The sequence below is a fragment of the Rhinopithecus bieti genome, unplaced genomic scaffold (assembly GCF_001698545.2).
Source record: "Rhinopithecus bieti isolate Rb0 unplaced genomic scaffold, ASM169854v2 scaffold_61117, whole genome shotgun sequence".
In the NCBI taxonomy this organism is placed as follows: domain Eukaryota; kingdom Metazoa; phylum Chordata; class Mammalia; order Primates; family Cercopithecidae; genus Rhinopithecus; species Rhinopithecus bieti.
This window is the reverse complement of record NW_016824934.1, coordinates 3,591,517-3,617,809: the sequence shown is the minus strand read 5'-3', so window position 1 is coordinate 3,617,809 and position 26,293 is coordinate 3,591,517. Positions and strand designations below refer to the sequence as shown.

The window sequence follows — 26,293 nt, the reverse complement described above, 5'->3', positions numbered from 1 at the left end:
TGAATTGAGTCTCAGCACCTATAGCAGGCTTCCCAGACTTTAAGATGCATATGAATTGCTGGGGGCTGGGGGATACTATCAAACCACATCTGCTTCAATGGGTCTGGGGCAGGGTCTGGGATGCTGCATTTCTAACATGCAGATGCTGCCGATCCACAGATCACACGTTGAAGAGCAAGGATTTAGGTCTTTCAACCCTGATTGCATATTAGAATCAACTGGGGCACTTGTAAGGCTGACAAATCACCTCTGGATGCCATCTCAGATCAATTAAATCAGAATTTCTCAAACAATCTCTAAACTTTGGTCCTTCTTTTTTCTGAGTTAGAGTCTAAATAATTTAGAGGTCACCCAAATGAAGTCTAGATAACTTAACTGACTTGCTTACAGTCATCTGCTAACTTGTGACTAGAAATAGACATGGCAGGAAAGTGGCCTTTGGAATCAAGCCTTAACTCTCCTGTCCCTGAGTCTCTCCAACTGTAGTCCTGTCCTTGGGTTCAGGGTGGCAACCTACAATATTCCATTTAGGGAGCAGGAAAGATTCACCCATCTCTTTCTCCCTAAGCCTGCCTGAAACTCTACTATTAGCGCTTCATTATTTAGGCTGAAACTTAGTGGTCCTTTGCAATGAGTGCAATCTCTTATACATAGACTTTAGCAGCTTGGTGTCCGTGGGCTGACCATAGTCTCCTGACTGGCTCCGGGCTCTGTTCTGTGGGATCTGGGACCAGGAAGGGGAAGGGCTCTGGAGTCCAACTTGCCTCCCCTTGCAGCTTTGCTGAGGGCACCTGGCACAGAGAGGAGTACCCTTCCCAGTCTGCTGCCCTGGTTGTGTCAGGTCATGGGGCCTCAGGCAGCAGTCAGGAGGATGAAGGCAGAGTGGCTCCAGGTGTGTGACCAGGGAAAACCATGACCTCCCTGTTGTGGTATGCAGTACTCTTCCTTAAAGCCGAGTGCAGCAGTGGCCAGGCCCAGATTGGCTACGGCTGTGCTCTACCCGATGGTTTCAACCCAACCAAGGCTTTCTGGCTCAGCAGCTCAGGAAGGGAGTGGGAGCTGGGCCTAAGGAATTAGAGATGATACACCAGTTATTTGCTTAATTCAGTGTCTCCCCACTCCACTCATACTATCAGAATTCTAATTTTGTTTGAGGCTGCAAGAGTGTCCACGCAAAAGACTTACCGCCTCAGACACCCTACTGATAGGTGCAGCCACATGACCTTAGTTTGACCAATGGCATATAAGCAGAAGTCTCTGGGTGGGGCTTCCTCGGAAGCTTTTAAAAGGCAGCTCCTTTTCTGATCTGGAGTGGTGGACCTGGTACCTGGAGCTGCTTCGGCTGACTTGACACTACGAGGCTGGACGCCATGGGCTGAGGCTAAGAGCTCTGTGGTGGTGGAGGAAGGCGCCACCTGGGTACTCTGTGACTTTGAGAGCAGCTTCACCAGCCGTGGACTGACTACCTGGGACTTCTTGGTATGTGAGCAACATAAACTTCTATTTGGTGAAGCCATTGTGGCTGGATTTCTTTTACAGCTGAAAGTAATCCTCAAACTCGGGACCTCAGAAAGTTTCTGGTCTGGAAATGGGAAGGTCCAGGCAGGAAAGTGGTCCCCAGGAATTAAAGGAGAAGGAGAAAGGCTTTTATTTATCTGTTTTGTTTTTTATATATATATATATTATTATTATTAAATTTATGTTTTGAATTACTATTCCACTCTGTAATCTTTAGTGTATTACCTGTTTCCCAAGGGATTAAGTTTATATTCCTCAGACCAATATTCAAGGCTCTCTAAAACTTAGCCCCAAACCAATTTTCCAGGTCTGTTGCCTTTTACACCATTCCCTGGAGCAAGAGTGACCCTTCTCTCCTGGATACACGTTACACACTCCCACCCTGATCTTCATTTGTGTGAGGTATCCCACCTGATTTCCACCTGTTTGGACTTACCTAGCCTTATGAGCTCGTCTTTCAAGAAGACTTCCTCTATCACCCTGGGCTCCAGGGAGCTCTTCTATGATCTCATTTATAGCTGAGGTCTGTATACTGATAGCTGCTTTACATTTTCACGTGTGTTAAAGTCATCTCACCAGCAAGGTTGTGAGATCCTCCCAAGGCAGGATCTTGGGAGCAGGGTAACATGGAAAGAACATGTGCTCTGGGGTGTCTCGGTTAAGTCTAACCTCTCTGAACCTCGGTATCCTTGGCTGTAAAGCGGAGATGATATACATTTCTACCTGCAGGGTTTTGGTGATGATAGCCTCCTTAGGGACTTAGGGTGCATGCCATGTTAGCATTGGTGCTGAAGAGGCGCTTGTACATTGGCTTGTTACCCGGCTGGTAACTGCTTAGCTGGGCCTTTTTCCTATCCTTTGCCACCCTCTCTCTTCTGATTTTCTGCTTTGCATTTGAACCAGAAGATCTGTTTTAAGTTTGGGGAGTGACCATGAGTAGTTCTCATTTTCCTAGAGGGCAGATCTAAGGCTAGTGGCTTCAGTATTCAAACACAATAGGGAAGAGTAGACTTCATGCCTGTGGCTAAAGATGTGGGATGAGATGCTCAACTGCTCAGGGGAGTTTACTTTCTCTGAAGATTAAGAAAACGGAATGTATTTAAGTCTAGTTTTACCTGGCAACAGATGGATGGATTAAATGACCTCATAGCACTTGTGTTTTTTGGTTTGTGCGCGTGCGCGTGTGTGTTATAAATGCCCAGTTCTGTCTGCTCTAAGAAGGTAAATAGGTGCTTAAACTTTTTGCTGCCCTTATCTCCATCTCTCTCACCTCAACCCCATGGGGCAGAAACCCAGATCAAATAAAATCGGAAGAAGTGACCCACACCACAATGGCCCATCCTTGAAAGTTTAATGAGAAATGATACTTTTATCACTTCCAAATTAAGTGCCTGTCACATGCAGCTGTCAGTGGGGATGGATATATGGAGCCGGGTGGGAAATGAGAAGTCACCATGGACTTAAACAGCATGATAATGTGTACTGACATTGAAGTCCCAAGGCGTTTTTTCACGTGATTTTACTGAGAGTCGCTCAAGAGCCGATGAGACAGAAACTTATTCTCATGTCCCTCTTAAGGCAGAGCCCTATGCCAGAGGAGAGAAGGGGTCAATAAAGACTTGATTAATTGCACAGCTGTGTCTAGCCTCATCAGTTTGCCACATTATCACTAAAGTGTCCTGTGGCACAGCCAGCCATCGTGGCTGGGCTGCTGGGCTCAGAACAGCTGACAGTCTGCAAGGAGTGTTTGTGTGTTGAAGGGCTGAGGGGCTGGTGACTGGGGGAGTTGAACCCCTTTTCTTTGTTGCGGACATGTGGGGCAGTTTCCCTTTGTGCCTGACCGTGAGCCCTCTGGTGTTCAAAGTCTGTTCCTTTGGGTTGTTGTGTGTTTGAGGGGCTGTGAACCTCTCTACGGTGGACAACTGTATGCTTGTTTGGAATCTCTGTGTCAGTGTATTTGTTCCTTGGTTAGCTTTTCTGCATTTTTGTGAGTCTGTGTGCTTGGATTACTAGGTGGGTATAGGGGTGGGGGTATGTGCCAACTTTTTTTTTTTTTCCTATGTCCAGCTTTCCAATAGAGTAGAATTAATGATGTCCTCTGGGTCTAATCAGGCATTTAATTCCTCCTTCCTTATGTCCCCTAGGAGTATGCCCTTATTTTGCCACATGCCTCATCCAGGGAACACACAGCTCAGTGATAGGGATACCCCTTGTCCACCAGGTTCAGCTAGGCCTGTGCCGGGCTCCCTGGAGCTTCACTGCCTCTCCTTTTTAACCATATGCTGTCTGAAGGCCAGCTGTGTACAAGTCTGCTCAGGCCCAGTGCTAAATGAGGCCTGACCATATGCTGTCTGAAGGCCAGCTGTGTACAAGTCTGCTCAGGCCCAGTGCTAAATGTGGCCTGGTGATGGTATCCTGCCATGTTGGCACAGCTGGAGGGAGATTGGGAGTCTTGGCTCCTGTATTAGTTTCCTGTGGCTGCTGTAACAAACTGCCACAAACTTAATGACTTAAAATAACACAGACTTATTCTCTTACAGTTCTGGAGGTCAGGAGCCTAACATGGGGTGGCAGGGCTGGGCTCCCTCCAGAGGCTCTAGCAGAGAATCCTTCTATTGCCTTTTCTGGTTTCTAGAGGCTTCCCACATTCCCTGACCCACAGCCCCGAGTCATTCCGGCCCCTGCTTCCATGGTCACATCTCCTTTCTGACTCACACCCTCCTGCCTCCCTTTTACAAGGGCCCTTGTGACTACCATGCGCCGACCTGGATAATCTGGGATCATTTCCCCACTGCAAGGTCCTTAACGCAATCACATCTCAGCCTCTTTTGCCATATGAAGTATTCATGGGGATTAGGACATGGACATCTTTGCAGAAGATGGGGGCTGGGGCCACTCCCAAGCCGATCACAGGCTTCCCACCCCTCAGAGGTCTATGAACACGAGCAGATGTGCTAAAACCCAAGGCAGCTTGGTCATGATGTACTTCTAGGGTTCTGGAAAGGTGTTCTAAACACTCCTTCCCTGCAGATATCTCCCTGACCTGCTAACATCTGATATCTTCCTCTTGGGATAAAGCATCGTGTCCACAGTGACAACTCAGGCTCTGTATAAGGGGGCATGAATATGTTTCTTCACTCTCAGGTGTAAATGAGTGACAGCAGGGCCCTTCCTAAGAGTGGATTCTGACTGAGCAGAGGCACAAAGTGAACAAATGAGGTGCCCGGGAGGCTGGGATCATGCACTGATAACACTCTAGCATGGCAGGGGCGAGGGTTCCCAGTGGTGGAGAGAGCAAAAGCACTTGGAAGTATGACCAGAAAGTTTTAATCAAACAGAGCAAAATGGCCGCGATGCAGAACAGGTAGTGCTTGGCGAAGAGAAAGAAGACCATCTCCTTGGTGACATAGATGATATGAATGAAGATGAAGCCGTACAGGAACATGGCAAACTGGTTCTGGGGCAGCAGGAGGTTCTGGAGGCCTCCTGAAAACTGTGCGGGAGAGAAGACAGTGGAGATGGCGATGCCACTGTTGGCGCCAGGCAGATCTAGGTTCAGTCCTGCTCTGTCCCTGCCTATATGTGACCTCAGGTCATCATCTTCACCTAAGGAAGGGGTAGTAGTGCCCATTTCCAAAATCATGAGGGCTGGGCAAGGTGGCTCATACCTATAATCCCAGTACTTGGGGAGGCCAAGGTGGGAGGATTGCCTGAAGCCAGGAGTTTGAGACCAGCCTGGGCAATGTAGTGAGACCCCTGTCTCTATAAAAAAATTTAAAAATTAGCCAAATGTGGTGATGTGTGCCTATAGTCCCAGCTACTGGGAGGCTGAGGTGGAAGGATCACTTGAGCCCAAGAGTTCAGGGTTATGGTGAGCTAAGCTCATGCCACTAACTTCAGCCTGGGTGAGACAGCAAGATCCTGTTTCTAAAAAAATAAAAAATAAATAAAAGATCACAAGGAGGAAAACTGAGATAATGAAACATTCCTAGTCAGGCAACTAGCACATAGAAGGAACTCATCATTTTTTACTTTTTGAGCTGCGCTTATCCCTCCTGACTGGGGCACCAGGCCACCACCTTCCTTTCTCTTTACAGTCTGTACTGCCCATTGGAGCCACACATGTGGGCCTTCTCTCTCTGACTCCAAGAGCCTCACATCTGGATCTTGGGTCTTGGGAGTGTTCTCTCACAGTGCCCTGACATTCAACCTAGTTTCCTGGACAGTGGCCCAATAACACGGTGTCCCTTGCATATAAATGACTGTTTCCGACTCCCTGGGTCCTGACACACATCACGTGCATCAGTCCATGGTCCTTCCGTCCAGAGTTTGGTCTTTCCTGGAGGCAGGTGCTGAGAGATTGGTGACGGGGTCTTCCTAAACCCTCAGAATATTTGGGCTGGGGGAAAGCAGCTTGAGTTGTCTGGCTAATTCTGCCTGCGGGTTGCTCTTTTCTTGAATCTATATAATTGGGGCCCCACAGTCTTCATTTTAACTGTAGAAAGTGTCAATGTATAAGTAAGGCAAAAGCTGACACTATTTTGATCCATAGTTAAGAGGGCATAACCCATGCATTATTTTAAAAAATATTTGTAAAAATCATGCCATATTTTTGGAAAGCACCAGGTGGCAGGGACCAAGATGCCCTAAACTAGCTAGAAACACACTCAAAGAGGTATTTCAATTCAATAAACTCTGTCTGTCCATCTATTTACCCTCCCAGAAAAAGAGAAGAGGGGAAGCGTCAACATCAAGTCAACTCTCCAATTTTTAGTAAATGCACAAAAAGTAAACACTTTTGTAAACTATCGCCAAAGGCTGGGGGATGGGGACACATCACTATTGAAACAGCTACACAAAATGTGAGGGCAACTAGACCAAACTGAGGGGACAGAAAATGACTCTGGTGATGCTGCCTCTAAAATGAATAGCTAGGAAAGCTGGAGACCAGAGAAAGCAATCCAGTGTTCTAATGGGAGTGGAGGGCGGGGCTGACCCGATGGTTCTCTGCAGGCTCAGTATGGCTCTGGATCCCTGGACTTTGCCACCTCTCTGCAGTCTGCGCGTGTTTCAGTCTGAAATGCTGATAGGTGATCATTATGACTTTCATTAAAAAAATGTGCTTGTGAAACCCTTTAGACTTTTCAAAATACTTTCAATGTTCTATTTTTTGAGCAAAAGAGAGAGAGAGAGATAGAGATAGGACTATATACCAAAGATTTTCATCTCATCCAGGGAGGAGAAAGATTGTCAAACTAAAAAGGGAGGAAAATAAATATGGTTAGAAGGAGACACAGGCCAAAGGCATAGTTACAATATCATATCTGCTTTAAATAGTTTCAGGGTCCACTTTGTGACAGATTTTATCCCAGGCTACTGAGAAAAGTCACAAGTTTGGAAATGGAACTTAGAATTCAAAAATATTAGGAAGTGCACTAAAGTCTAAGCAATAGGCAAATATTTTCTAGACTTTTCAAAAAGGGGGTGGGAGCAGGGGAAGATTCTGGAAATCCCAGTTTGGTAAGCTTGACTGAGTTTGGTGAAATCATTTCATGTATAATGAAGCAGGTGTTTTGTGAACAGAAAAAAAAATAATTGTTTAGGAAGCCAGCATGTGTTCATTGAGAACAAATGATGCAAAACCAACCTTACTTTCTTAAAAAAACAAAAACAAAAATGGGACTAGTCAATTGGGGAAATGCTATAGGTAATATAATATCTTTATTTTGGGAAACCATTTGACAGTGCGTCTCTGTTTTTGGGATAAGGTGGAGAAATGTTAGCAGGATAAAATGTAACTCAAGGGTGATGATTAATGGAACATTGCCAACCTATAGAGAGACATTTAGTGGTATTTACTTTAGGTCACATCCTCCTCAACAATTATAGCAATGACTGACTTGGATAAAGGCAGAAGGCACGGTTCTCAGAACTGAGGATGACTCAGAGCTGGGAAGCCCAGCAAATACATCACATCCCAATAAAGCTGAAAAATGATAAATGTATGTTGTTGCATTTGGGTCAAGAAGTGAATTGCATGAGTATATAAAAATGGTAATAGCTAACATTTATTGAGTGCTGACTTAATGTGCTGGGCTAATTGTAAAGTGCCTTGCATGTGTTCTCTTATTGAATCCTCACAACAACCCTATGAAGTAGGTACTACTTCATGGATGAGCAAGCCAAAGCTAAAAGAAATCAGTAATTTGCCCAGCGTCAGGGAGTTTATACCTGGTATTTTAGCCCAGGACATTCTGACTTTAAAGCCCAGGAAACACTGCTTTAAACATCTTCCACTATTGAATGCTTACAATAGCCTAACTACTGTGCTAAGCTTTTCACATCCCATTTAATCTCAAGTCCGGCATTCTTATCCCTATTTAATACAGATTAGGGAAGAGTGGTGTACTTCTTGTGAAAAGATGGCTGTTTCAGTTGACTAGAAGGCAGTATGATCCAACAGAATAAACATAGCCCTGATCGGGGAGGTGATGGTTCGGTCAAAAACCACTGGCCAGGCTGCAGTGGGGATTCTGGGTCTAGCCTCCAGGCACCAAATTTTAAGAGATGCAGAGAGGACTTGTGAGCGGTGGAAGAGGGAGGAAACGTTGAAGACTTTTCCTTGAAGCTACCAAAAATGCTGTTGGGTGGGCGATGTGGTTCTGGGGCCCCTCCCAGCCTCAGCTCTCCTTAGAGAATCACATCTCAGTTCCCCGTGGAAGCTCTGTTTAACAGAGCTGGCCAGGTAGAGTAGCGAGCTTTAAGGCAGTGAGCCGACATCTCTGGAAGTGAGCCAAGGCAGAGAGGGCTGGAGACCGCCCATGTGGATGCTCAGCCCCTTTCAGCCGAGATCCAGGATCTGCAGGTTGGGATGCCGTGCAAACCAGGGAAGGTGAGCGCCTGCTCCAGGCCCCACAGGACCGCAGGTCCAGGCCTCCCTCCTCCCAGTTCCCCGTTCCTTGTCACCCACCAGGCGGGGCGCTGCCTCTTGCTGCAGCCGCCCCATCACCACCTCATGCTGCCGCTGCCGCTCGTTCTCCTCATGCAGGTACTTGAGCCGTGTGAGCTCGAACTCCATGCGCACCTTCTCCAGCTCCATCTCGGGATTGCGCTCAGTCCCAGGGGCCGGGGGCAGCTCTGCGGGTTTGGGTCCGTCGCCTGCCTGGCCTTTGGTGGCAGGGCAGGACTTGGGGGACAGCGATTTAAGCGGCCCTTGGCAGCCTCCGTCCTCACAAGCTTCCATCTCTTCCAAGTAGTCAGAGGAGAAGTCTGGCTTCTGGGACTCTGCCTCCTGGGGCAGGGGAAGCAGGGAGCGGGGAGGTACTGTGAGGAGTCAGGATGGGGCTGTCCTCGACCCCATGGAACTCCCACAGCCCCAGGCCACAGTGGACTGGGGTGTTTGAACTGAAAAGATCTAGGCTGAATTCTTATTAGAAGTGTTCTTACCCAGAGTTGTCAGGACCTGAGGGTCAAGAAGGAGAGGGCAAACTAGCACCAAGTAATGGTGCCCTAAAGTTGCAAGTGGAGGCACTGCGAGTTGAGTAGATGGATGTCCATTTTCCTAGTAATTTTTCAGATCACCAAAGAGGCAACTTCCGGGCCCATCCTCAACTCGACCTGACTTTGAGACCAGTCAGAGGGAGAAAGAAACCTAGGGTCTGAGTTGAGAGAACCTAAATATTTGGGGACGAGGAAGAGGGCTATTGTGGGGAGCCAGGTCCTATCCACCCAGCAAGGGAAGGGCCCCAAGTGGGGAGGTAGATGGAGGAGACCAAAGCCATCTTCATGTGACTTCACAATCTTATGGAGGGCTACCTGGTCCCTGGTGACAGCTGGGTGCCAGTTACACAGGTGGGGTACATGTCACCTGATGTTCTTGGCAGCTATCTGGAACCTCAAAGTACTCAGCTCCTATCATGTGTTCCTACAGTATTCTTGCTCCCCCTGATGGAATAGGCGGGGTCAGTGAGACACAGCAGCCCCCTTACCAGACAAGCCCTTGGCTTCTCTTCAGACTTGGAGTCACCAGGCACCATCTTGGGGAAGGTCGGGCAGCTTTCTCCTGCACCCCGGGCTTCCATCATCTCCCTGTCCTCTGCTGCCATCTAGAAAACCAGAACGCTGCCAGGTGGGGTTGCTGACATTTGGCCTCACCAGATTCCACAGCCTGGCCGCCATCACAATCCCGTGTCCTCATAATAACCTACATTCTAGAAGTTGCTAGGGCCCCTTTGGTGGAGGGCGTGACACCTTTGAGGTGCTAACATGCTAATATTAAGAACTGCAGGATGGGCCTTTCCTGCCCATAAGGATTGCTTTGAAAACTAGAGTTCCACCTTGTGAAACTCAGAATTCCACCATTTGAAATCTGTTCCCTTGGGTTCCTTTTTAAAATGAAGATTGTGTTGGGATACGTCTCAGCTCCACAAACCCTGTTATGGGCTAAACCAGGTCCCCTTCTTTTCCCAAAATTCCTATGTTGAAGTCCTAAATCCCAGCCCCCAATACCTCAGAATGTGACCTTATTTGGAGACAGGGTCTTTATAGAGGTGATTAAGTGAAATTGAGATCATTAGGGTGGGATCCTAATCCAGTATGACTGGTGTCCCTGTAAGAAGATGATGATGTGAAGACAAGGGAGAAAACGGCCATCTACAAACCAAGGAGAGATGCATTGTATTAGGGTTCTCCAAAGAAACAGAACATAAAATGACATTTATTACACAGAATTGGCTCATGCAATTATGGAGGCTGAGGAGTTTTATGATCTCCCATCTGCAAGCTGGTGGCCCTGGAAAGTGGGTGGTATAAATTCCAGTGAGTGCAAAGGTCTGAGAATCAGGAGCACTGATGGTGGAAGTCCCAGTCCAAGGGCAGGAGGAGACTGACGGATCACCTTATGTAGTCAGGCAATTGAATTGAGAGCAACAATTCAACCAGCAGTCTGCCTTATTCTATTTATGCCCTCCATGGATTGGATGAAGCCCACCCACATTGAGGAGGGCAGACTGCTTTTACTCAGTCCACCAATTCAAATGTTAATCTCTTCCAGAAACACCCGGAAATAACATTTAATCAAAGATCTGGCCATCCAATGGCTCAGTGACATCGACACATAAAATTAACCATCACAGACCTGGAACAGATCATTCTCTCCCAGTACTCAGAAGGAACCAACCCTGCTGGCACCTTGATTTCTGATGTTGAGTCTCCAAGATTGTGAGAAAATAAATTTCTGTCGCTTACACCAACCAGTCTGTGGTTCTTTGTTACAGCAAACTTAGGACACTAATACAACCTGTCATTCATACTCCCATGTGGGTAGAATGGAGGGCTGGGGAATATATTTTGTCATCTTCCATTTTGTGAAAACAGCAGCAAAACATCTTTGGTAGCTGAAAGCAGGATTGCAATATGGAAAGATAAAGGGCTGCATTAGAATTCCGGCTCTGCTACTCTCTCCAGCTGTGTGACCAAGGGAAAGTGTAGTCATTTGTAAATGGCTAAAAAGATTTAGCCACTTCCCTACGTTGCAGCACCGATGTGAAAATTAGATAGGGTAGGAGGTGGGGGGGTTCCAAGATGGCCAAATAGGAACAGCTCCAGTCTATAGTTCCCAGCGTGAGTGATGCAGAAGACAGGTGATTTCTACATTTTCAGCTGCGGTACTGGGTTCATCTCACTGGGGCTTGACAGACAGTGGGTACAGCCCACGGGGCATGAGCCGAAGCAGGGCAGGGTATCACCTCACCCAGGAAGTGCAAGGGGTTGGGGAATTCTCTTTCCTAGCCAAGGGCAGCTATGACAGACGGTACCTGGAAAATCGGAACACTCCCACCCTAATACTGCACTTTTTCAACGGTCTTAGCAAACTGCACACCAGGAGATTATATCCCGCACCTGGCTTGGAGGGTCCCACACCCACGAGCCTTGCTCACTGCTAGCACAGCAGTCTGAGGTCGAACTGCAAGGTGGCAGCAAGGCTGGGGGAGGGGTGTCCGCCATTGCTAAGGCTTGAGTAGGTAAACAAAGCAGCCAGGAAGCTCAAATTGGGTGGAACCCACTGCAGCTCAAGGAGGCCTGCCTGCCTCTGTAGACTCCACATCTGGGGGCAGGGCATAGCTGAACAAAAGGCAGCAGAAACTTCTGCAGACTTAAATGTCCCTGTCTGACAGCTTTGAAGAGAGTAGTGGTTCTCCCAGCGTGGAGTTTGAGATCTGAGAACGGACAGATTGCCTCCTCAAGTGGGTCCCTGACTTCCGAGTAGTGTAACTGGGAGGTACTTCCCAGTAGGGACACCTCATACGCCGGGGACTAAGCTTCCAGAGGAAGGATCGGGCTGGAGTGAACCTCCAGCAAACTCCAACAGACCTGCAGCCGAGGGTCCTGACTGTTAGAAGGAAAACTAACAAACAGGAAGGACATCCACACCAAAACCCCATCTGTACATCACCATCATCAAAGACCAAAGGTAGATAAAACCACAAAGATGGGGAGAAACCAGAGCAGAAAAGCTGAAAATTCTAAAAATCAGGGCACATCTTCTCCAAAGGAATGCAGCCTCTCGCCAGCAATGGAACAAAGCTGGATGGAGAATGACTTTGACGTGTTGAGAGAAGAAGGCTTCAGATGATCAAACTTCTCCAAGCTAAAGGAGGATGTTCGAACCCATCACAAGCTAAAAACCTTGAAAAAAGATTAGACGAATGGCTAAATACAATAACCAGTGTAGAGAAGTCTTTAAATGACCTGATGGAGTTGAAAACCACAGCATGAGAACTATGTGATGCATGCACAAGCTTCAGTAGCCGATTCGATCAATTGGAAGAAAGGGTATCAGTGATTGAAGATCAAATGAATGAAATGAAGCAAGAAAAGCAGTTTAGAGGAAAAGATCAGTCAATCCAGGAGATGGTTTTTTGAAAAGATCAACAAAATTGATAGACCGATAGCAAGACAAAGAAGAAAAGAGAGAAGAATCAAATAGATGCAATAAAAAATGATAAAGGGGCTATCACCACCGACCCCACAGAAATACAAACTACCATCAGAGAATACTATAAACACCTCTATGCAAATAAACTAGAAAACCTAGAAGAAATGGATAAATTTCTGAACACATACACCCTCTCAAGACTAAACCAGGAAGAAGTTGAATCCCTGAATAGACCAATAACAGGCTCTGAAATTGAGGCAATAATTAATAGCCTACCAAGCAAAAAACATCCAGGACCAGAAGGATTCACAACTGAATTCTACCAGAGGTACAAAGAGGAGCTGGTACCATTCCTTCTGAAACTGTTCCAATCAATAGAAAAAGAGGGACTCCTCCCTAACTCATTTTATGATACCAAAGCCTGGCAGAGACAAAATCCTCAACAAAATACTGGCAAACCGAATCCAGCAGCACATCAAATAGCTTATCCACCATGATCAAATTGGCTTCACCCTGGGATTGCAAGGCTGGTTCAACATATACAAAATCAATAATATAAATCCATCATGTTAAACAGACCAAAGACAAAAACCACATGATTATCTTTCAATTAGGATGCCAAAAAGGCCCTTTGACAAAATCACAGCCCTTCATGGTAAAAACTCTCAATAACATTCGGTGATTGATGGGAAACGCATCTCAAAATAATAAGAGCTTATTTGATGACAAACCACAGCCATATGTTATACTGAATGGGGCAAAAAGTGAAGCATTCCCTTGAAACTGGCACAAGACAGGATGCCCTCCTCACCACTCTATTTCAACGTAGTGTTGGAAGTTCGGCCAGGGCAATTCAGGGCAGAGGAAAGAAATAAAGGGCTATTCATTTAGGGAAAAGAGGAAATCAATTGCATCCCTGTTTTGCAGAGACCTGATTGTATTATTTAGAAACCAAAATCTCCTTAAGCTGATAAGCAAACTTCAGCAAAGTCTCAGGATACAAAATCAATGTGCAAAAATCACAATGGCATTACTACACACCAATAAAGACAAACAGAGAGCCAACATCATGGAGTGGAATGCCCATTCCAATTGCTTCAAAGAGAATAAAATACCTAGGGATGCCACTTACAAGGGGATGTGAAGCGACCTCTTCAAGGAGAATTACAAACCACTGCTCAAGGGAATAAGAGAGGACACAAACAAATGGAAGAACATTCCATGTTCATGGATAGAAGAATCAATATTCGTGAAAATGGCCATAATGCCCAAGGTAATTTATAGATTCAGTGCCATTCCCATCAGCTACCAATTGCTTTCTTCACAGAGATTGAAAAAACACTTTAAAGTTCATATGGAACCAAAAAAGAGCCCACCATTGCCAAGGGAGCCTAAGCCAAAAGAAAAAGCTGGAGGCATCACACTACCTGACTTCAAACTATACTACAAGGCTTACAGTAACCAAACAGCATGGTCTGGTCCAAAAACAGAGATTATAGATCAATGGAACAGAACAGATCTTCAGAGATATAATAGCCACACATCATAACCATCTGATCTTTGACAAACCTGAAAAAACAAGGAAATGGGGAAAGGATTCCTTATGTTAATAAATTGGTGCTGAAAACTGGCTAACTCATATATAGAACGCGTGAAGTGGATCCCTTCCTTACCACCTTGCACAAAAATTAATCAAGATGGTTAAAGACTTAAATGTTAGACCTAAAACCATAAAAACCCTAGAAGAAAACATAGGTACACCACTCAGACATAGGCATAGGCAAGGACTCATGACTAAAACAAAGCAAATGGCAACAAAGTCGAATTGACAAATGGGATTCTATTAAACTAAAGAGCTTCTGCACAGCAAAGAAACTACCATCGAATAAACAGGCAACCTTACAGGAATGGAGAGAAAATTTTTACAATCTACCCATCTGGGACAAAGGCTATATCTAAATCCACAAAGAACTTAACAAATTTACAAAGAAAAAATCAACCCCTCAACAACGTGGGCAAAGGATATGGAACGACACTTCTCAAAAGAAGCATTTGTGCAGCCACAGGCACATGAAAAAATGCTCATCGGTCTTGGCCATTCAGAGAAATGCCAAATCAAAACCGCAATGAGAAACCATCCATACCAGTAGAATGGCAATCATTAAAAGTCGGAAACAACAGATGCTAGAGAGGATGTGGAGAAAACAACACTTTTACACTGTTGGTGGGACTGTAAACTAGTTCAACCATTGTGGAAGACAGTGTGGCAATTCCTCAAGGATCTAGAACTAGAAATACCATTTGACCAGCCATCCCATTACTGGATAGATACCCCAAAGGATAATAAATCATGTGCTATAAAGACACATGCCAGCATATGTTTACTGCGGCTTTCTCACAATAGCAAAGACTTGAAACCAACCAAAATGTTCATTCAATGATAGACTGGATTAAGAAAATGTGGCACATATACACTATGGAATACTAATGCAGCCACAAAAAAGGTATGTGTTCATGGTCCTTTGTAGGGACATGGATGCAACTGGAGCCCATCATTCTAAGCAAACTATCACAAGAACCAGAAACCAAGCACTGCATGTTCGCCGGGCTGAGTAGTGAAAAATGCATGAGAACACTGATCGAATGAAACAGGCCGCACAATGGCCTGTTGTTGGGTGGGAGGAAGGGGGAGGGAGGATATCATTAGGAGATATACTAATGTAAATGACGAGTTATTGGGTGCAGCACACCAACATGGCACATGTATACATATGTAACAAACCTGCACGTTGTGCACATGTACCCTAGAAGTTAAAGTATAATAAAAATTAGAGTGTTTAGCCCACGCACTGCCCATACAGGGACTAGGCAAAAGATAACCATGATCGCCATTATTATGCAGAGTAGATTTGCCACTGGGGAGAGGAGAATGCTCAAGGTTCACTTTCTGTCTTTGCAAATCTTTAACTGAACCATGGCTTTCCCCTCCCAACATTATGGTGGTGACCATGTAAATGATCTCACAGCTGTTGTGTAAGATATCTATCCTGTCTCAAGCACTACTGGGAGTAGGATTACCAGATAAATACAGGATTCCCAGTTAAATTTGAATTTTAGATAAATAATTTTTAGTATAAATATGTTCTAAAAATTGCACAGGACACATTTCTACTAAAAAATTATTTGTCTGAAATTCAAATTTAACTGGGCATCCTGCATCTTTATTTGTGAAACCTGGCAATCTTAACCAGGAGAGATCTGCTCAAAGACACAATGACATATGTACAAATAATCCACTGCTGTTAAATCACCAAGTATGGAAATGCACAATAAGTACTATGGGTAGTTGTCAGATATAGATCAAACAACTGTAAATGATCAGTGGCCTACAACAATAAACATTTCCTTAGCTCAGACATTTAAAGATGGGCTGATTTAGGCTGGATTCAACTGGGGGAGCTTGGCCAAGGCAGCTTTGTTTCATGTATCTCTTATCTTCCTCTTGGGAATAGTGGGGTAGCCTGGGCATACCCTTTGCTCGGGGATGGAAGAAGTACAAGAGGCCTTGGAGCTGGCACACCATCACTTCCATCTTATGTTATTGGAGAAGGCCAGTTGTATGGACAAACTCAAAGTCAAAGGATGGTGAAATGTACTCTGCCCAGTTAGTGGGAGGAACCACAAAGAAAGACAAAAGGTCTGGATATAGGGGATGAAGAATTGGGGCCAACTGGGCAATGTACCATAGGAGTTAAGAGGTCAGGGCTCAGGGTCTCATGCCTGTAATCCCAGTACTTTGTGAGGCTGAGTCTAGAAGATCACTTGAGCCCAGGAGTTTAAGACCAGCCTGGGCAGCAGTGGGAATCCACCTCTACCACACACACACACACACAATTAGCTGGGAATGGTAGCATGTACTAGGGTCCTAGTTACTTGAAAGGTGGAGGTGTGAGGATCGCTTGAACCCACTTAAGTGAGCCGTGATCTTGCCACTGCACTTCAGCCTGGGTGACAGAGTTGGACTGACTCAAAAAAAAAAAAAAAAAAAAAAAGAGGATCAGCGCTGATGTGGTTGGAGTAGCTGAGAAAGGTTTGGTGGAAGAGGGAACATGAAGGGTGGGTGGGATTTGGGTGAGAGGAAAGGATCAGCATGAGCAAAGTGTCAGTTGATCCTCATCATCTGTTGCCTTCTGTTTCTGCTCTCTGCCCTTCCCCTAGGAGGCAGACCTCCATGAAAGTGCACTAATTCATTAAGCAAAGCAATGTATTCCAAAGCAACACACAGTCTAGCATTCTCATTTCTCTGTCTCTAGACCCCTGTCCTTTAGGGAACTTCCCAGAAGTTGAGGAAACGGGTCTTATGAGCCTTAGGTCAGTTTGGCACTGGTGACAATGTGAAAAGAGTTTCTGCTTCCTCTGTTGAGCTCAGAGAAAGGAATTGTATAGTAAAGCCATATGCAAGGGTAAAGGAGACAAGAACACGTGGGAGCCCAGCAACAGGGATGAGGGATGAGCTGGCTTAGCAGGGACTGTGCTGGATTCGGGGCAATTCTGGGATCAGCAGCCAGAGTTGGTGCACCTTCACATGCGCCTTGTCATTGGTATAACTTGGCTGATTCCGGTGTTTCTGCTTCTCTGTATCCCCTCACTTCCCACCAACAGCCTTCCTCACCCCCGCCCTGCCAACCCCCAACCTCCAACCTCCTGCTTCACTGTAGGCAAGGTTCCTGCTTCCTCCCGACTTCAGCTTACTCATAACTTCAGCTTCTAATGGCTCTTCATAGCCCCAACTGTATGGCCTCTCTGTATGCCTTCTGTGTTGCTTGTCCTACATGAGTCACTCATGATTTCCTGGTAGACCTTTCCAAGGGCAGGAATCGGAATAACCTGGCTGTATCTCTACTGGGGCAGAGCTTTTCATTCTAGGGCAGCCTGTTGCTGGGCTACCATGTGATCCTGTCTCCCTTACCCCTGCAGATGGCTTTACTATAAACCTTTCTCTGAGCTCAGCAGAGGAGGCGGAGGCTCTTTTCACACTGTCACCAGTGCCAAACCAACCTAAGGCTCATGCAACCAGTCTTCTCAACTTCTGGGAAATTCCCTAAAGGAGTGGTATCTAGAGACAGGGAAATGGGAATGCTAGACTCTGTGTTGCTTTGCATTGCTTTGCTTAATGAATTAATGCAGTTTCATGGAGGTCTGCCTCCTAGGGGAAGGGCAGAGAGGAAAAGTAGAGGCAACAGATGAGGATCATTATCAGATGGGGAAGGTGCCCAGCCCCGTTCAATCTGGTGAAGTCGAAGGATGGGGAAGGCAGGGTGATAGGGCACAGTGCAGAGCAGCCTCGGATTGTCTGTCAGCAGGAGCTGCAGATGGCTAGTTTCCCTCAGAAGGGGCAGTGGGTATAGCAGGCACCATGTTGAAGATTGATGGACACATTCACAGAGCAATGTATCAATTCTAGGTTTGACAACCAGATGAGAGACTTGTGTATTAGTACAGCGCGCCCAGGCTTTCATGTACATTATCTCATTTGATTCTCAGAATGCCCTTGTGAGGCCATTTAAAGCAGGTACAGTGATGCTGCCTGATAAACAAGAAAATGGAGTCACTCGGACAGATGAGGTGATGCGTGTCTGCGTGCAAAGGATGTTAGTGGTTGAGCATTCCAGGACTGGAATGCAGACTTCCCATCTCCTTCTCCTGTGTCTTTATACAAGATTACAAAGATGGTCTTTGGGGCCTGTAGCTCTTAAGAGGTGAGAGGATTTTCTGCCTCATAAAAATTAGCATATCCATAGAGGTATATTACAGCATTATTTATAACAGCAAAAGACTGGAAACAAATTTTCACCAGAAGGGATCTCGTTAAACAATTAGTGCTGCATCCTTATCAATGCCATACAGATGCTAAAAAGAAGAAGACGAAAGAAAAAATGAGAATACAGTAGCTTCATCAGTGCAAATGCCTTGTTCTTCAAGACTTTTTTTTTTTCAAGACGGTCTCACTCCATCACTTAGGCTGGAGTGCAGTGGCACCATCATGGCTTCATTGCCACCTTGACCTCCTGGGCTCAAGAGATCCTCCTGCCTCAGCCTTCCAAACTGCTGGAATTACAGGTGTGAGCCACTGTGCTCGGCCCCAAGATATGTTATTTACTAGGAAAGCAAGAACAGTTCTCCCATATGTATTAAAATACGAAAATATAGTAGAATATGTCTGAAAAGATACACGAAACTGGTTCATGGTGGCTGTCTGTGGTAGGAGAGCTGAGGGGTTGGGGGTGGGAAGGAGACTGATGCTTAACTATAATACCATTTTGTACTCTTTGACTTTTCTTAACCATGTGCATAATATGCACATATATAATTTATATGCATCATATATATGCATATATATTTTATATATATAATTTTTTTTGAGTCAGTCTCACTTAGTCACCCAGGCTGGAGTGCAGTGGTGAGATTATGGCTCACTGCAGCTTTGACCTCTCCCAGTCCAAGCAACCATCCAATCTCAGCCTCCCAAGTAGCTGTGTCTACAGGCGCATGCCACCATGCCTGGATAATTTTTGATTTTTGATTTTTTGATCCAAGACATGGGGTCTGGCTGTGTTGCCCAGGCTGGTCTCGAACTCCTGGATGCAAGTGATCCTCCCACCTCAGCCTCCCAAAGTGCTGGGATTTATAGGTGTGAGCCACTGCGTCTGGCCTATCTTTTCAACTAAAAACGTAAAAAGATGTCTGGAGGAGAGACCTTTGCTCAGCATAGGTGAAGAAAGTTTAGTATGTATAACTTGTTCAAGTTGAGGACAGGCAGGTATTTTTGAGCCATTTGGTCACATCCTTGCCACCTCCCCCTACCTCCAATCCAGGGTAGTCTTACTTCAACCAGAGATGGACATCTTACTGCAAAAATGTCCTCTTCCTTTTCTAACTGCCTCAGCCTCAGACTCTGTTGTGGCTTTGAACACTTTCCTCAGATGTCTTCAAGTGTTTAGAAGATTATAATAGTAACAGTAATACTAGCTTACATTTACTGGGCACTAACCATGTACCGGGCACTGAGAATTTTTCATGGATCATTTTACTTAATTTTCAGAGCAAACTATGAGTTAGGTACCATTCCTACTTTTATCTTTAGAGAAGTGGAAACTGAGTTGCAGAGAGAAGTTACCTGCCCACAGTTACACGGCTAGGAAGAGGTGAAGCTAGGATTTCGGTACTAAAGTCCCCGTATTCAGTCCCTTCCTGCTTGAAATACTTAATGTGGATTCTGTTTTCCTGGCTGAACCCTGGCTGACATAAGTACTATCCAAGAGAAAGAGTTGACTCAAGGTGCTCCAAGGATTCACTGGAGAAATCAGACTGAGGAGGGAGCAAGGAGTAGGCAGGGATGTGGGTGAATGCACATGTATAAGTGTTGTATCAGTCAGGGCCTAGTCAGGAGACAGAAACCACACAATTATTCCAACAGGGAAGGTAGAATATAAATAATTACTAACTAGGAACAGGGGATTGGCTACTACTTAGAGGGTAAAAGAGAACTCTAATATATCTAGACTAGAATAAACTTAGAAGAGGTACCCCTCTTTGGAGATGGTGTGGCTGAGGCACTGAATGGCATAGAAGTGTGGCTGAGGTCAAGGTCAAACAGGTCAACCCTGAAGTGCCGGGTGTGAACAAAACTCATTGGGAAGCTTCCTGCCATTGAATCTGCCAGAAAGTTACTGAAGAGAACCTTAGCTGGGAAACTTTTTGCAGAGCTGCCCCAAGGTGCTACTGAAGTTTTCTGGGGGTGACAGTCACTAGGTGTTCTACATGTGGGCCAAGCATTAGAGCTTTGCCAGAGTAGGAAAAAGAAAAGCGCTCCAGAACCAGGAAGAGAAGCCCCTTCCTCCAGTGACCTCTCTCCAGCGCTATCTACTGACAAAGCTTAATATCGTGCCAGCTAACAAGGGAAATGTTAATAGGTTCAGCTTCAGTTATCACAAGCAGGGAAATTAAGTGAGGATGTACAGCAGAGAGGCAATCCATGGCAAACTGGCATAGTGTGTACTTACTAGCAAGTCAGTTTCCTTTCAACACACATGCCTCATTGCCCTGGGGAAATGTCCTGACTTGAGAAGTTCACCCAAAAACAGTATTTTGCAAGCCCCTTCCACATTCATGACCCTGTGCTAGGCACTCTGAGGAAACACCAAGGATCATCATATGCAATTCCTTCCTTTCTGGAATTTATAATCAAGTGGGAGAGAGGGAATACATCTTAGTGTTCTCTAAATACACCCTATGCTTGCCTGCCTTCCTATCTTTGCTGGCAGTTTCCTTGGCCTACAAAACCCTCTTATTTCCACCTGTAAACATACTCCCCAGTCTCCAGCTACTACCACCCATGCTTCACGTCTCTCTGGCTGCCTGGTGATAAAATGGTCTGGCCTTGTGTCATCTCTCCCACTAGATTAGAAGCTGGCTGAGGATGGAGCATACTACCTTGCTCACTGTAGGTGCCATTAAAGACTCAGTTTAGCCAATGGCCCTGGCCAGGAGGGAGTGGCTCCCTTCTGGCTGGCGAGTATGAAAAAGGCTGGGGGACCAGAGGATCAAAGAATTATACCTTCTCTTTCTCTCTTTTTTTTGTTGGGGGGGATGGAGTCTGTCACCCAGGCTGGAGTGCAGTGGCGCGATCTCAGCTCACTGTAACCTCTGCCTCCTGGGTTCAAGTGATTCTTCTGCCTCAGCCTCCCGAGTAGCTGGGACTAAAAGTGTGCACCACCATGCCCAGCTGATTTTTGTAATTTTAGTAGAGACAGGGTTTCACCATATTGGCCAGGCTGGTCTCAAACTCCTGACCTTGTGATCTGCCCACCTTGGCCTCCCAAAGTGCTGGGACTACAGGCATGAGCCACCGCGCCTGGCCACCTTCTCCTTTTTGTGTTCACACACACCCAGCAGAACCAGAAGCCTTACTTCCTAACTACTTTCCTTTTATTTCTCTACCTTGATGTGGGTGGATCAGCAGTAGATGAATTCCCACAAGGTTGGATGTAAATCAAAGTCTTATAAGTTCGATTCTATTTTAAATGCTTGGGTAGCAGGGTGACAGGTGTGGGAACTTTGCTGTTTAAAAGAACTTCATGCATAATTGAACAAACTGCTTTCCCTCAGTTTAGAATTTATGGGAACCCAATAGTTATTCATGTACTAGGTTTGGTAAATCAAAGCCCACTTATGGTGACCTCAGATAAACCTGAATAAAGGTGTTCTTGGACTCTTAAGCAGTTTGGAGCTGCAGAAGAAAGGACTGTTCCAAGGAAGAGTCTGTGTTAGGCTGAAATCTGGGGCTTTCATTATTCAGAGCTGGAAGGGGCCCTGGAAACCATCCAGCCTGGGCCCATGGTAGCTCTCAGTAACAGCTTACTGATTGATTCATTTGGGATCAGAGGAGAGACCCGGAGGAGTGTAGTGGAAGATGTTCTGCGGGGGCAACAGGAGTCCTGGAGTTCTGGCCCCAGCTCTGCCATTAGCCAAGCCAAGACCTTGGCAAGTTATTGAAATCCTCTGGGGGTGCAGCTGCTGCATCTAAAAATGAGGGCAATGTTGCCTGTTCTGCCTCCTATGGGGCTGTTATTGTTTCCATCTTACAATATGTGGGCTTGGAGCGTAGTCATGCACCTACTGTTGGTGCTGCTCCCAAGCGGCCCTTTAGAATTTGCTTTCCTTTCTTAATTACCGGAGCACAAACTGGCTCAGCTGAAAGATAGTAGAGGGTCTCCCTTATGACATCATTGGAGTCTCCCTCAATAAAGCCTCCTTGAATGTTTCATCTGACACCCTTTTTTCATTTTGCATAAATTAACACAAAATAAGCTTATTCCTCTAAAGAACTCTCCTCTGCACTGCCCTATCCTCCTCCCACTCCCCTCAGCAACAATAAGAGGGTAACCCGTGTGTAGCTCTGTGAAGCAAGCATTGACCAATGCTGCCCCCTTGTGGTCCCCGCTTAACCTTGGTGGGAGGCTTTCAGCTTAGTTTGTCTGGGGATTCCTGCTCCTGCCCCATTGCAGAATTATCAGGTCACCCCAGAAAAGCTGAACCAACAAGACCCTTGTGAGGGGTTTCAGCTTCAGAGAATGGCCGGTGGCAACCCAGTCAGTAGCACTGGCTTTGTGGAGGTCTGTGTTCCAGGGAGGAGATGGAGGTGGGAGGAGGGTGTCATAAACAAAAGAATACCTGGGAGCTGGACCCAGACAGAACCGTGGGAATGACACTGACCATGGAAGGAGCCAGAAGTAGGGGGGCATTCAGCATTCGGGACGCCTAGCAGGAGGCAGTAAGCAGCCATCCCAGCAAGCAGATGCAGCATGGCCTGAGGTTCCTTCCAGCAGGCAGGAGGCATGGGCAAAGCTGTGGCAGTAAGGAGCTGGGTTTGTTCTGTGGCTTGGGGTAGGACTTCAGACTCTTGAAGGGATGTTGGGTTAAGAGCTGGGGGACCTGAAGTGGAAATGACAGGTAGAAGACTGAGGCAGGAGGAGGGGGGACGGTCTGGCAGGGAGTCAAATTCAACGCTGAGGAAATAAGGTGAGGGGCCAAGAGTAGGCATTTGAGTTTAGAACTGCAGCAGTGGTTGGGACTCAGTTACCAGATTTGGGGGTTAGGTTAGGGCAGGTGTGGTCCAAGGCTGGCCTGCACCATAGGCACTGGGTATTTCCTCAGGTGACTGAGAGGCCCCTGGGTTGACCAGAGTACCCAGAGGTGAGCCAGACCTATGGGAAAGGAGTCAGTGCCCCGGCTGCATGTGACGGATGGTCACTCCAAACCCGTGTTTAGATCTTTATAAGATTCCGTATAAGATCTGAGTTTGGCAAATTCTGGAACACTTGGCTTGTTTCTTCTCTGCCAACCCCAGCAGAGCCTGCACCCACCCCAGACAGCTCAGGCCCTGCCCCTTCCCTAACCTGGCACTGCTAGAGCCTGATCTGAGCTCCCAGTGTAACTTCCTTGCCAGGAAATCGAAGCTGGCATGGGAGCTGCGACTCTGAGAGGAATCCCATCTATGGACCCATGCTAACTCGTGGTGACGGGTCACACGTGGTGACGTGCCACTCTTCCCAGGCATATTTGCCTTTGTATCAAGGCCTTGTCACCTAACGATGAAGTTTTAGGTGTAGAGGCAGATTAATGAGAGATGGCTGGGAGTTAGGGGAAGGCTTCTCAGTCCCCTTTCTTGTGCCACAAGATGATAAATACCTATCAGCTTAAAACACAAGTACTTAATGTAGGTCCCTCCTTAAAAACTCAAACACAGGCTGTGGCTGTGACTGTGTTGGCTGTCTGCTGGTTAAGAGGCTGCCTGTTGCTGGCAGGTTCAAAAATGGCTCATTTTACAGAGACTGAATCAGCACCTGGGTTTCGTCTGAGGTTTAGGGGAGTTTTGAACATGGTTTTGCTTTCAGAGGTCAACCACTGGGGCAGTGTTTCCCAGAGAGTATTTCTCAGGAAGCCAGTCCCAAGGGATGGACCATGAAGATCAAGTTTCCACGACTGGAAAGTCTGGGAAGTTCTGTATACCACACCCGCCTGCTAGAAATTCATGATTCACATGGTTGTGATGAAGCGTCTTGAGACAGCTGGCATTGAGGGGAACCGCTGTACTTTTGTTTAATGCAGACTTTCCCAAGTTGATTTGACTCTAGACTCATTACCCCTGGTGTGCTCTGTGTTTCCATTCCTTCAGAACTAGTTTCCCACAGAATTCATGGGAAACCTGCTTTGGTGATACAAGAGAGTGGATCCAATGAAACTTGGACCTAGCTGCCAGAAAGCCCCTGATCTTGGTGTGCACGACCTGCAACTTCAAAGGGGCTTCCATGACAGCCCCAATCCACTCCTATAATCTCCCTTGACTGCCTTGGGTCATATACCTGCAACATGAGATTGGAAGTAGGATTGCCAGAGTTAGCAGCTAAAAATAGAGGACCAGCTACATTTCAGATAAATAACGTTTTCATATAAGTATATCCCAGGCAGTATCTGGCAAACTTATGTGAAAGATGCCTGAGAGGTATGGGGAAGCCTCTGGGAACAGGTGGTCCCTGAGAGGTCTAGGGGAGAACTGTGCTGGGCCCTTGGCGTCATGCCCTAATGCCACCACCACCAGTCATTTATGAGGGCAGTCATTTATGTTAGGCCTTGGGCTAGGGGTCCACATGAACAGCTTTGTTTCATTCCTTTCATGGGGTATTGTGATTATCACCTCTATTTATGTGTGAAGAAACTGTGGCTCAGAAACATTAAGCGATTTGCTCATGCATGTCACACAACTCTTAAGTAGTAAAGTTGAGATCCAAACCCAGGTTTGTTTTACTCCAGAGTCTGTCTTGTTTTCCTTCTTCTTGGACTTAATACCATCACACACATGTGGACTGATATATAGGCCCCCACAAACTGCCTTGAAAAAGATCCCATAACCCTTTACCTCTCCCCCTTTAAGGCACCCTGCAAGCTTACACATGACCAGTATCCTACTAACAACACTGCTGACTCAGGGATGAAGAAAGTGGTGGAAGTTTCGATTTGACAACACTTAACTGAAACTTCTCTGCCCTCAATTTTTGATTTTTGCTGCTCGTCATTGGTCAGATGTTACCTTCTGTTCCCCTTGGACCATTTCCCTTTTTTGTCCCAAGCAGACTTCCTATTTGGGAGCCTTGCGGCCTGTGGTACATTTCTTTAATGCACCACTCACGTTCAAATGTTTCTATTGGCTCACATGTTTCTGTACTTCCAGACTGCAGGCTTTTCTGGGACAGGGACTGTTTGATTCATGTCTACTCGAGTGCCCAGCATGGCACCTAGGACACAGTAGGTGCTCACCTGCATACTTGTTGGATAAGTGAGATAAGACATGCCGGAAATGGCAAAGAAGTGCATCTTGACTGGAGAAAGTGAAACTTATCATTATTGATTTCTTGCCATTCAAGAGTAATTTTCTTCATGGCCCTCCCCTGGTTGATTTTCAAGTTTGCTCTAGAAACTTGAGCTCAAGATCATCTCTCTGGCAGCAGTACTGCCTTCGTCCACGAGATGGTAGGCGAGGCCAGCAGGAAGGTGGCGGTCAGCAGCCAGAGCCAGGTCAGAGCAGGTCACTAATATGTTTCACAAAATGCAGGAACCTCTTTGCAACCTTGTAAATGCACATTGAGAGTAAGAGGTGGGCTTGGAGGAAGGTTCTCTGGCTGACCCCAGTGAAAAGGAGTCTCTTGGAAAGATTGTTTGAAGAGAAGTTGTAACAGCAAGTCGTGAAGGGGCTGCTTTTCATGAACCCCCTTTGAGTAGTGTCCCTTGAAACACCAAGCAGAAGGAAGTCAATAGGAAGCCCTCACACTCCAAATGATCCAGGACAACCTCCTCCTTGCCTGGCAATGCCCCTTTGCTTTGGAAATCGCTCCTGGCTCTGTGGCCCTGAGGGATCCTCCTTCCCATTCCCCAGGTGTATGGAAGTTTCCAAAGGAGCCACATCCCTCTGTGCACAGGTCTGTGCTCGCCCCGAGGTCAGTAAAGACTTTCTGTAATCCGTTGGCTTCTTCTTTTCCTAACTGGATACCCTTGATTTCTTTCTCTTGCCTGATATGTACACGTATGTTTATTGCAGCACTATTCACAATAGCAAAGACTTGGAATCAACCCAAATGTCCATCTGTGACAGACTGGATTAAGAAAATGTGGCACATATACACCATGGAATACTATGCAGCCATAAAAAAGGATGAGTTTGCGTCCTTTGTAGGGACATGGATGCAGCTGGAAACCATCATTCTTAGCAAACTATCACAAGAA

General features: G+C 46.2%; 1 protein-coding gene across 1 annotated transcript in view; it reads right to left on the bottom strand.

Moving 5' to 3' along the window:
- Positions 1–983: 983 nt before the first annotated feature.
- TMEM247 (transmembrane protein 247) overlaps positions 984–26,293 on the bottom strand; it is a 58,129-nt gene continuing 32,819 nt past the window's right edge. The window contains exons 5-9 of the mRNA XM_017862693.1: positions 9,507–9,623; positions 8,489–8,809; positions 6,515–6,601; positions 4,836–5,011; positions 984–1,065 (exon numbers count right to left, since the gene is read on the bottom strand). Coding sequence (XP_017718182.1) covers positions 984–1,065; positions 4,836–5,011; positions 6,515–6,601; positions 8,489–8,809; positions 9,507–9,623 — 783 coding nt within the window. The remainder of the gene's footprint in view (positions 1,066–4,835; positions 5,012–6,514; positions 6,602–8,488; positions 8,810–9,506; positions 9,624–26,293) is intronic.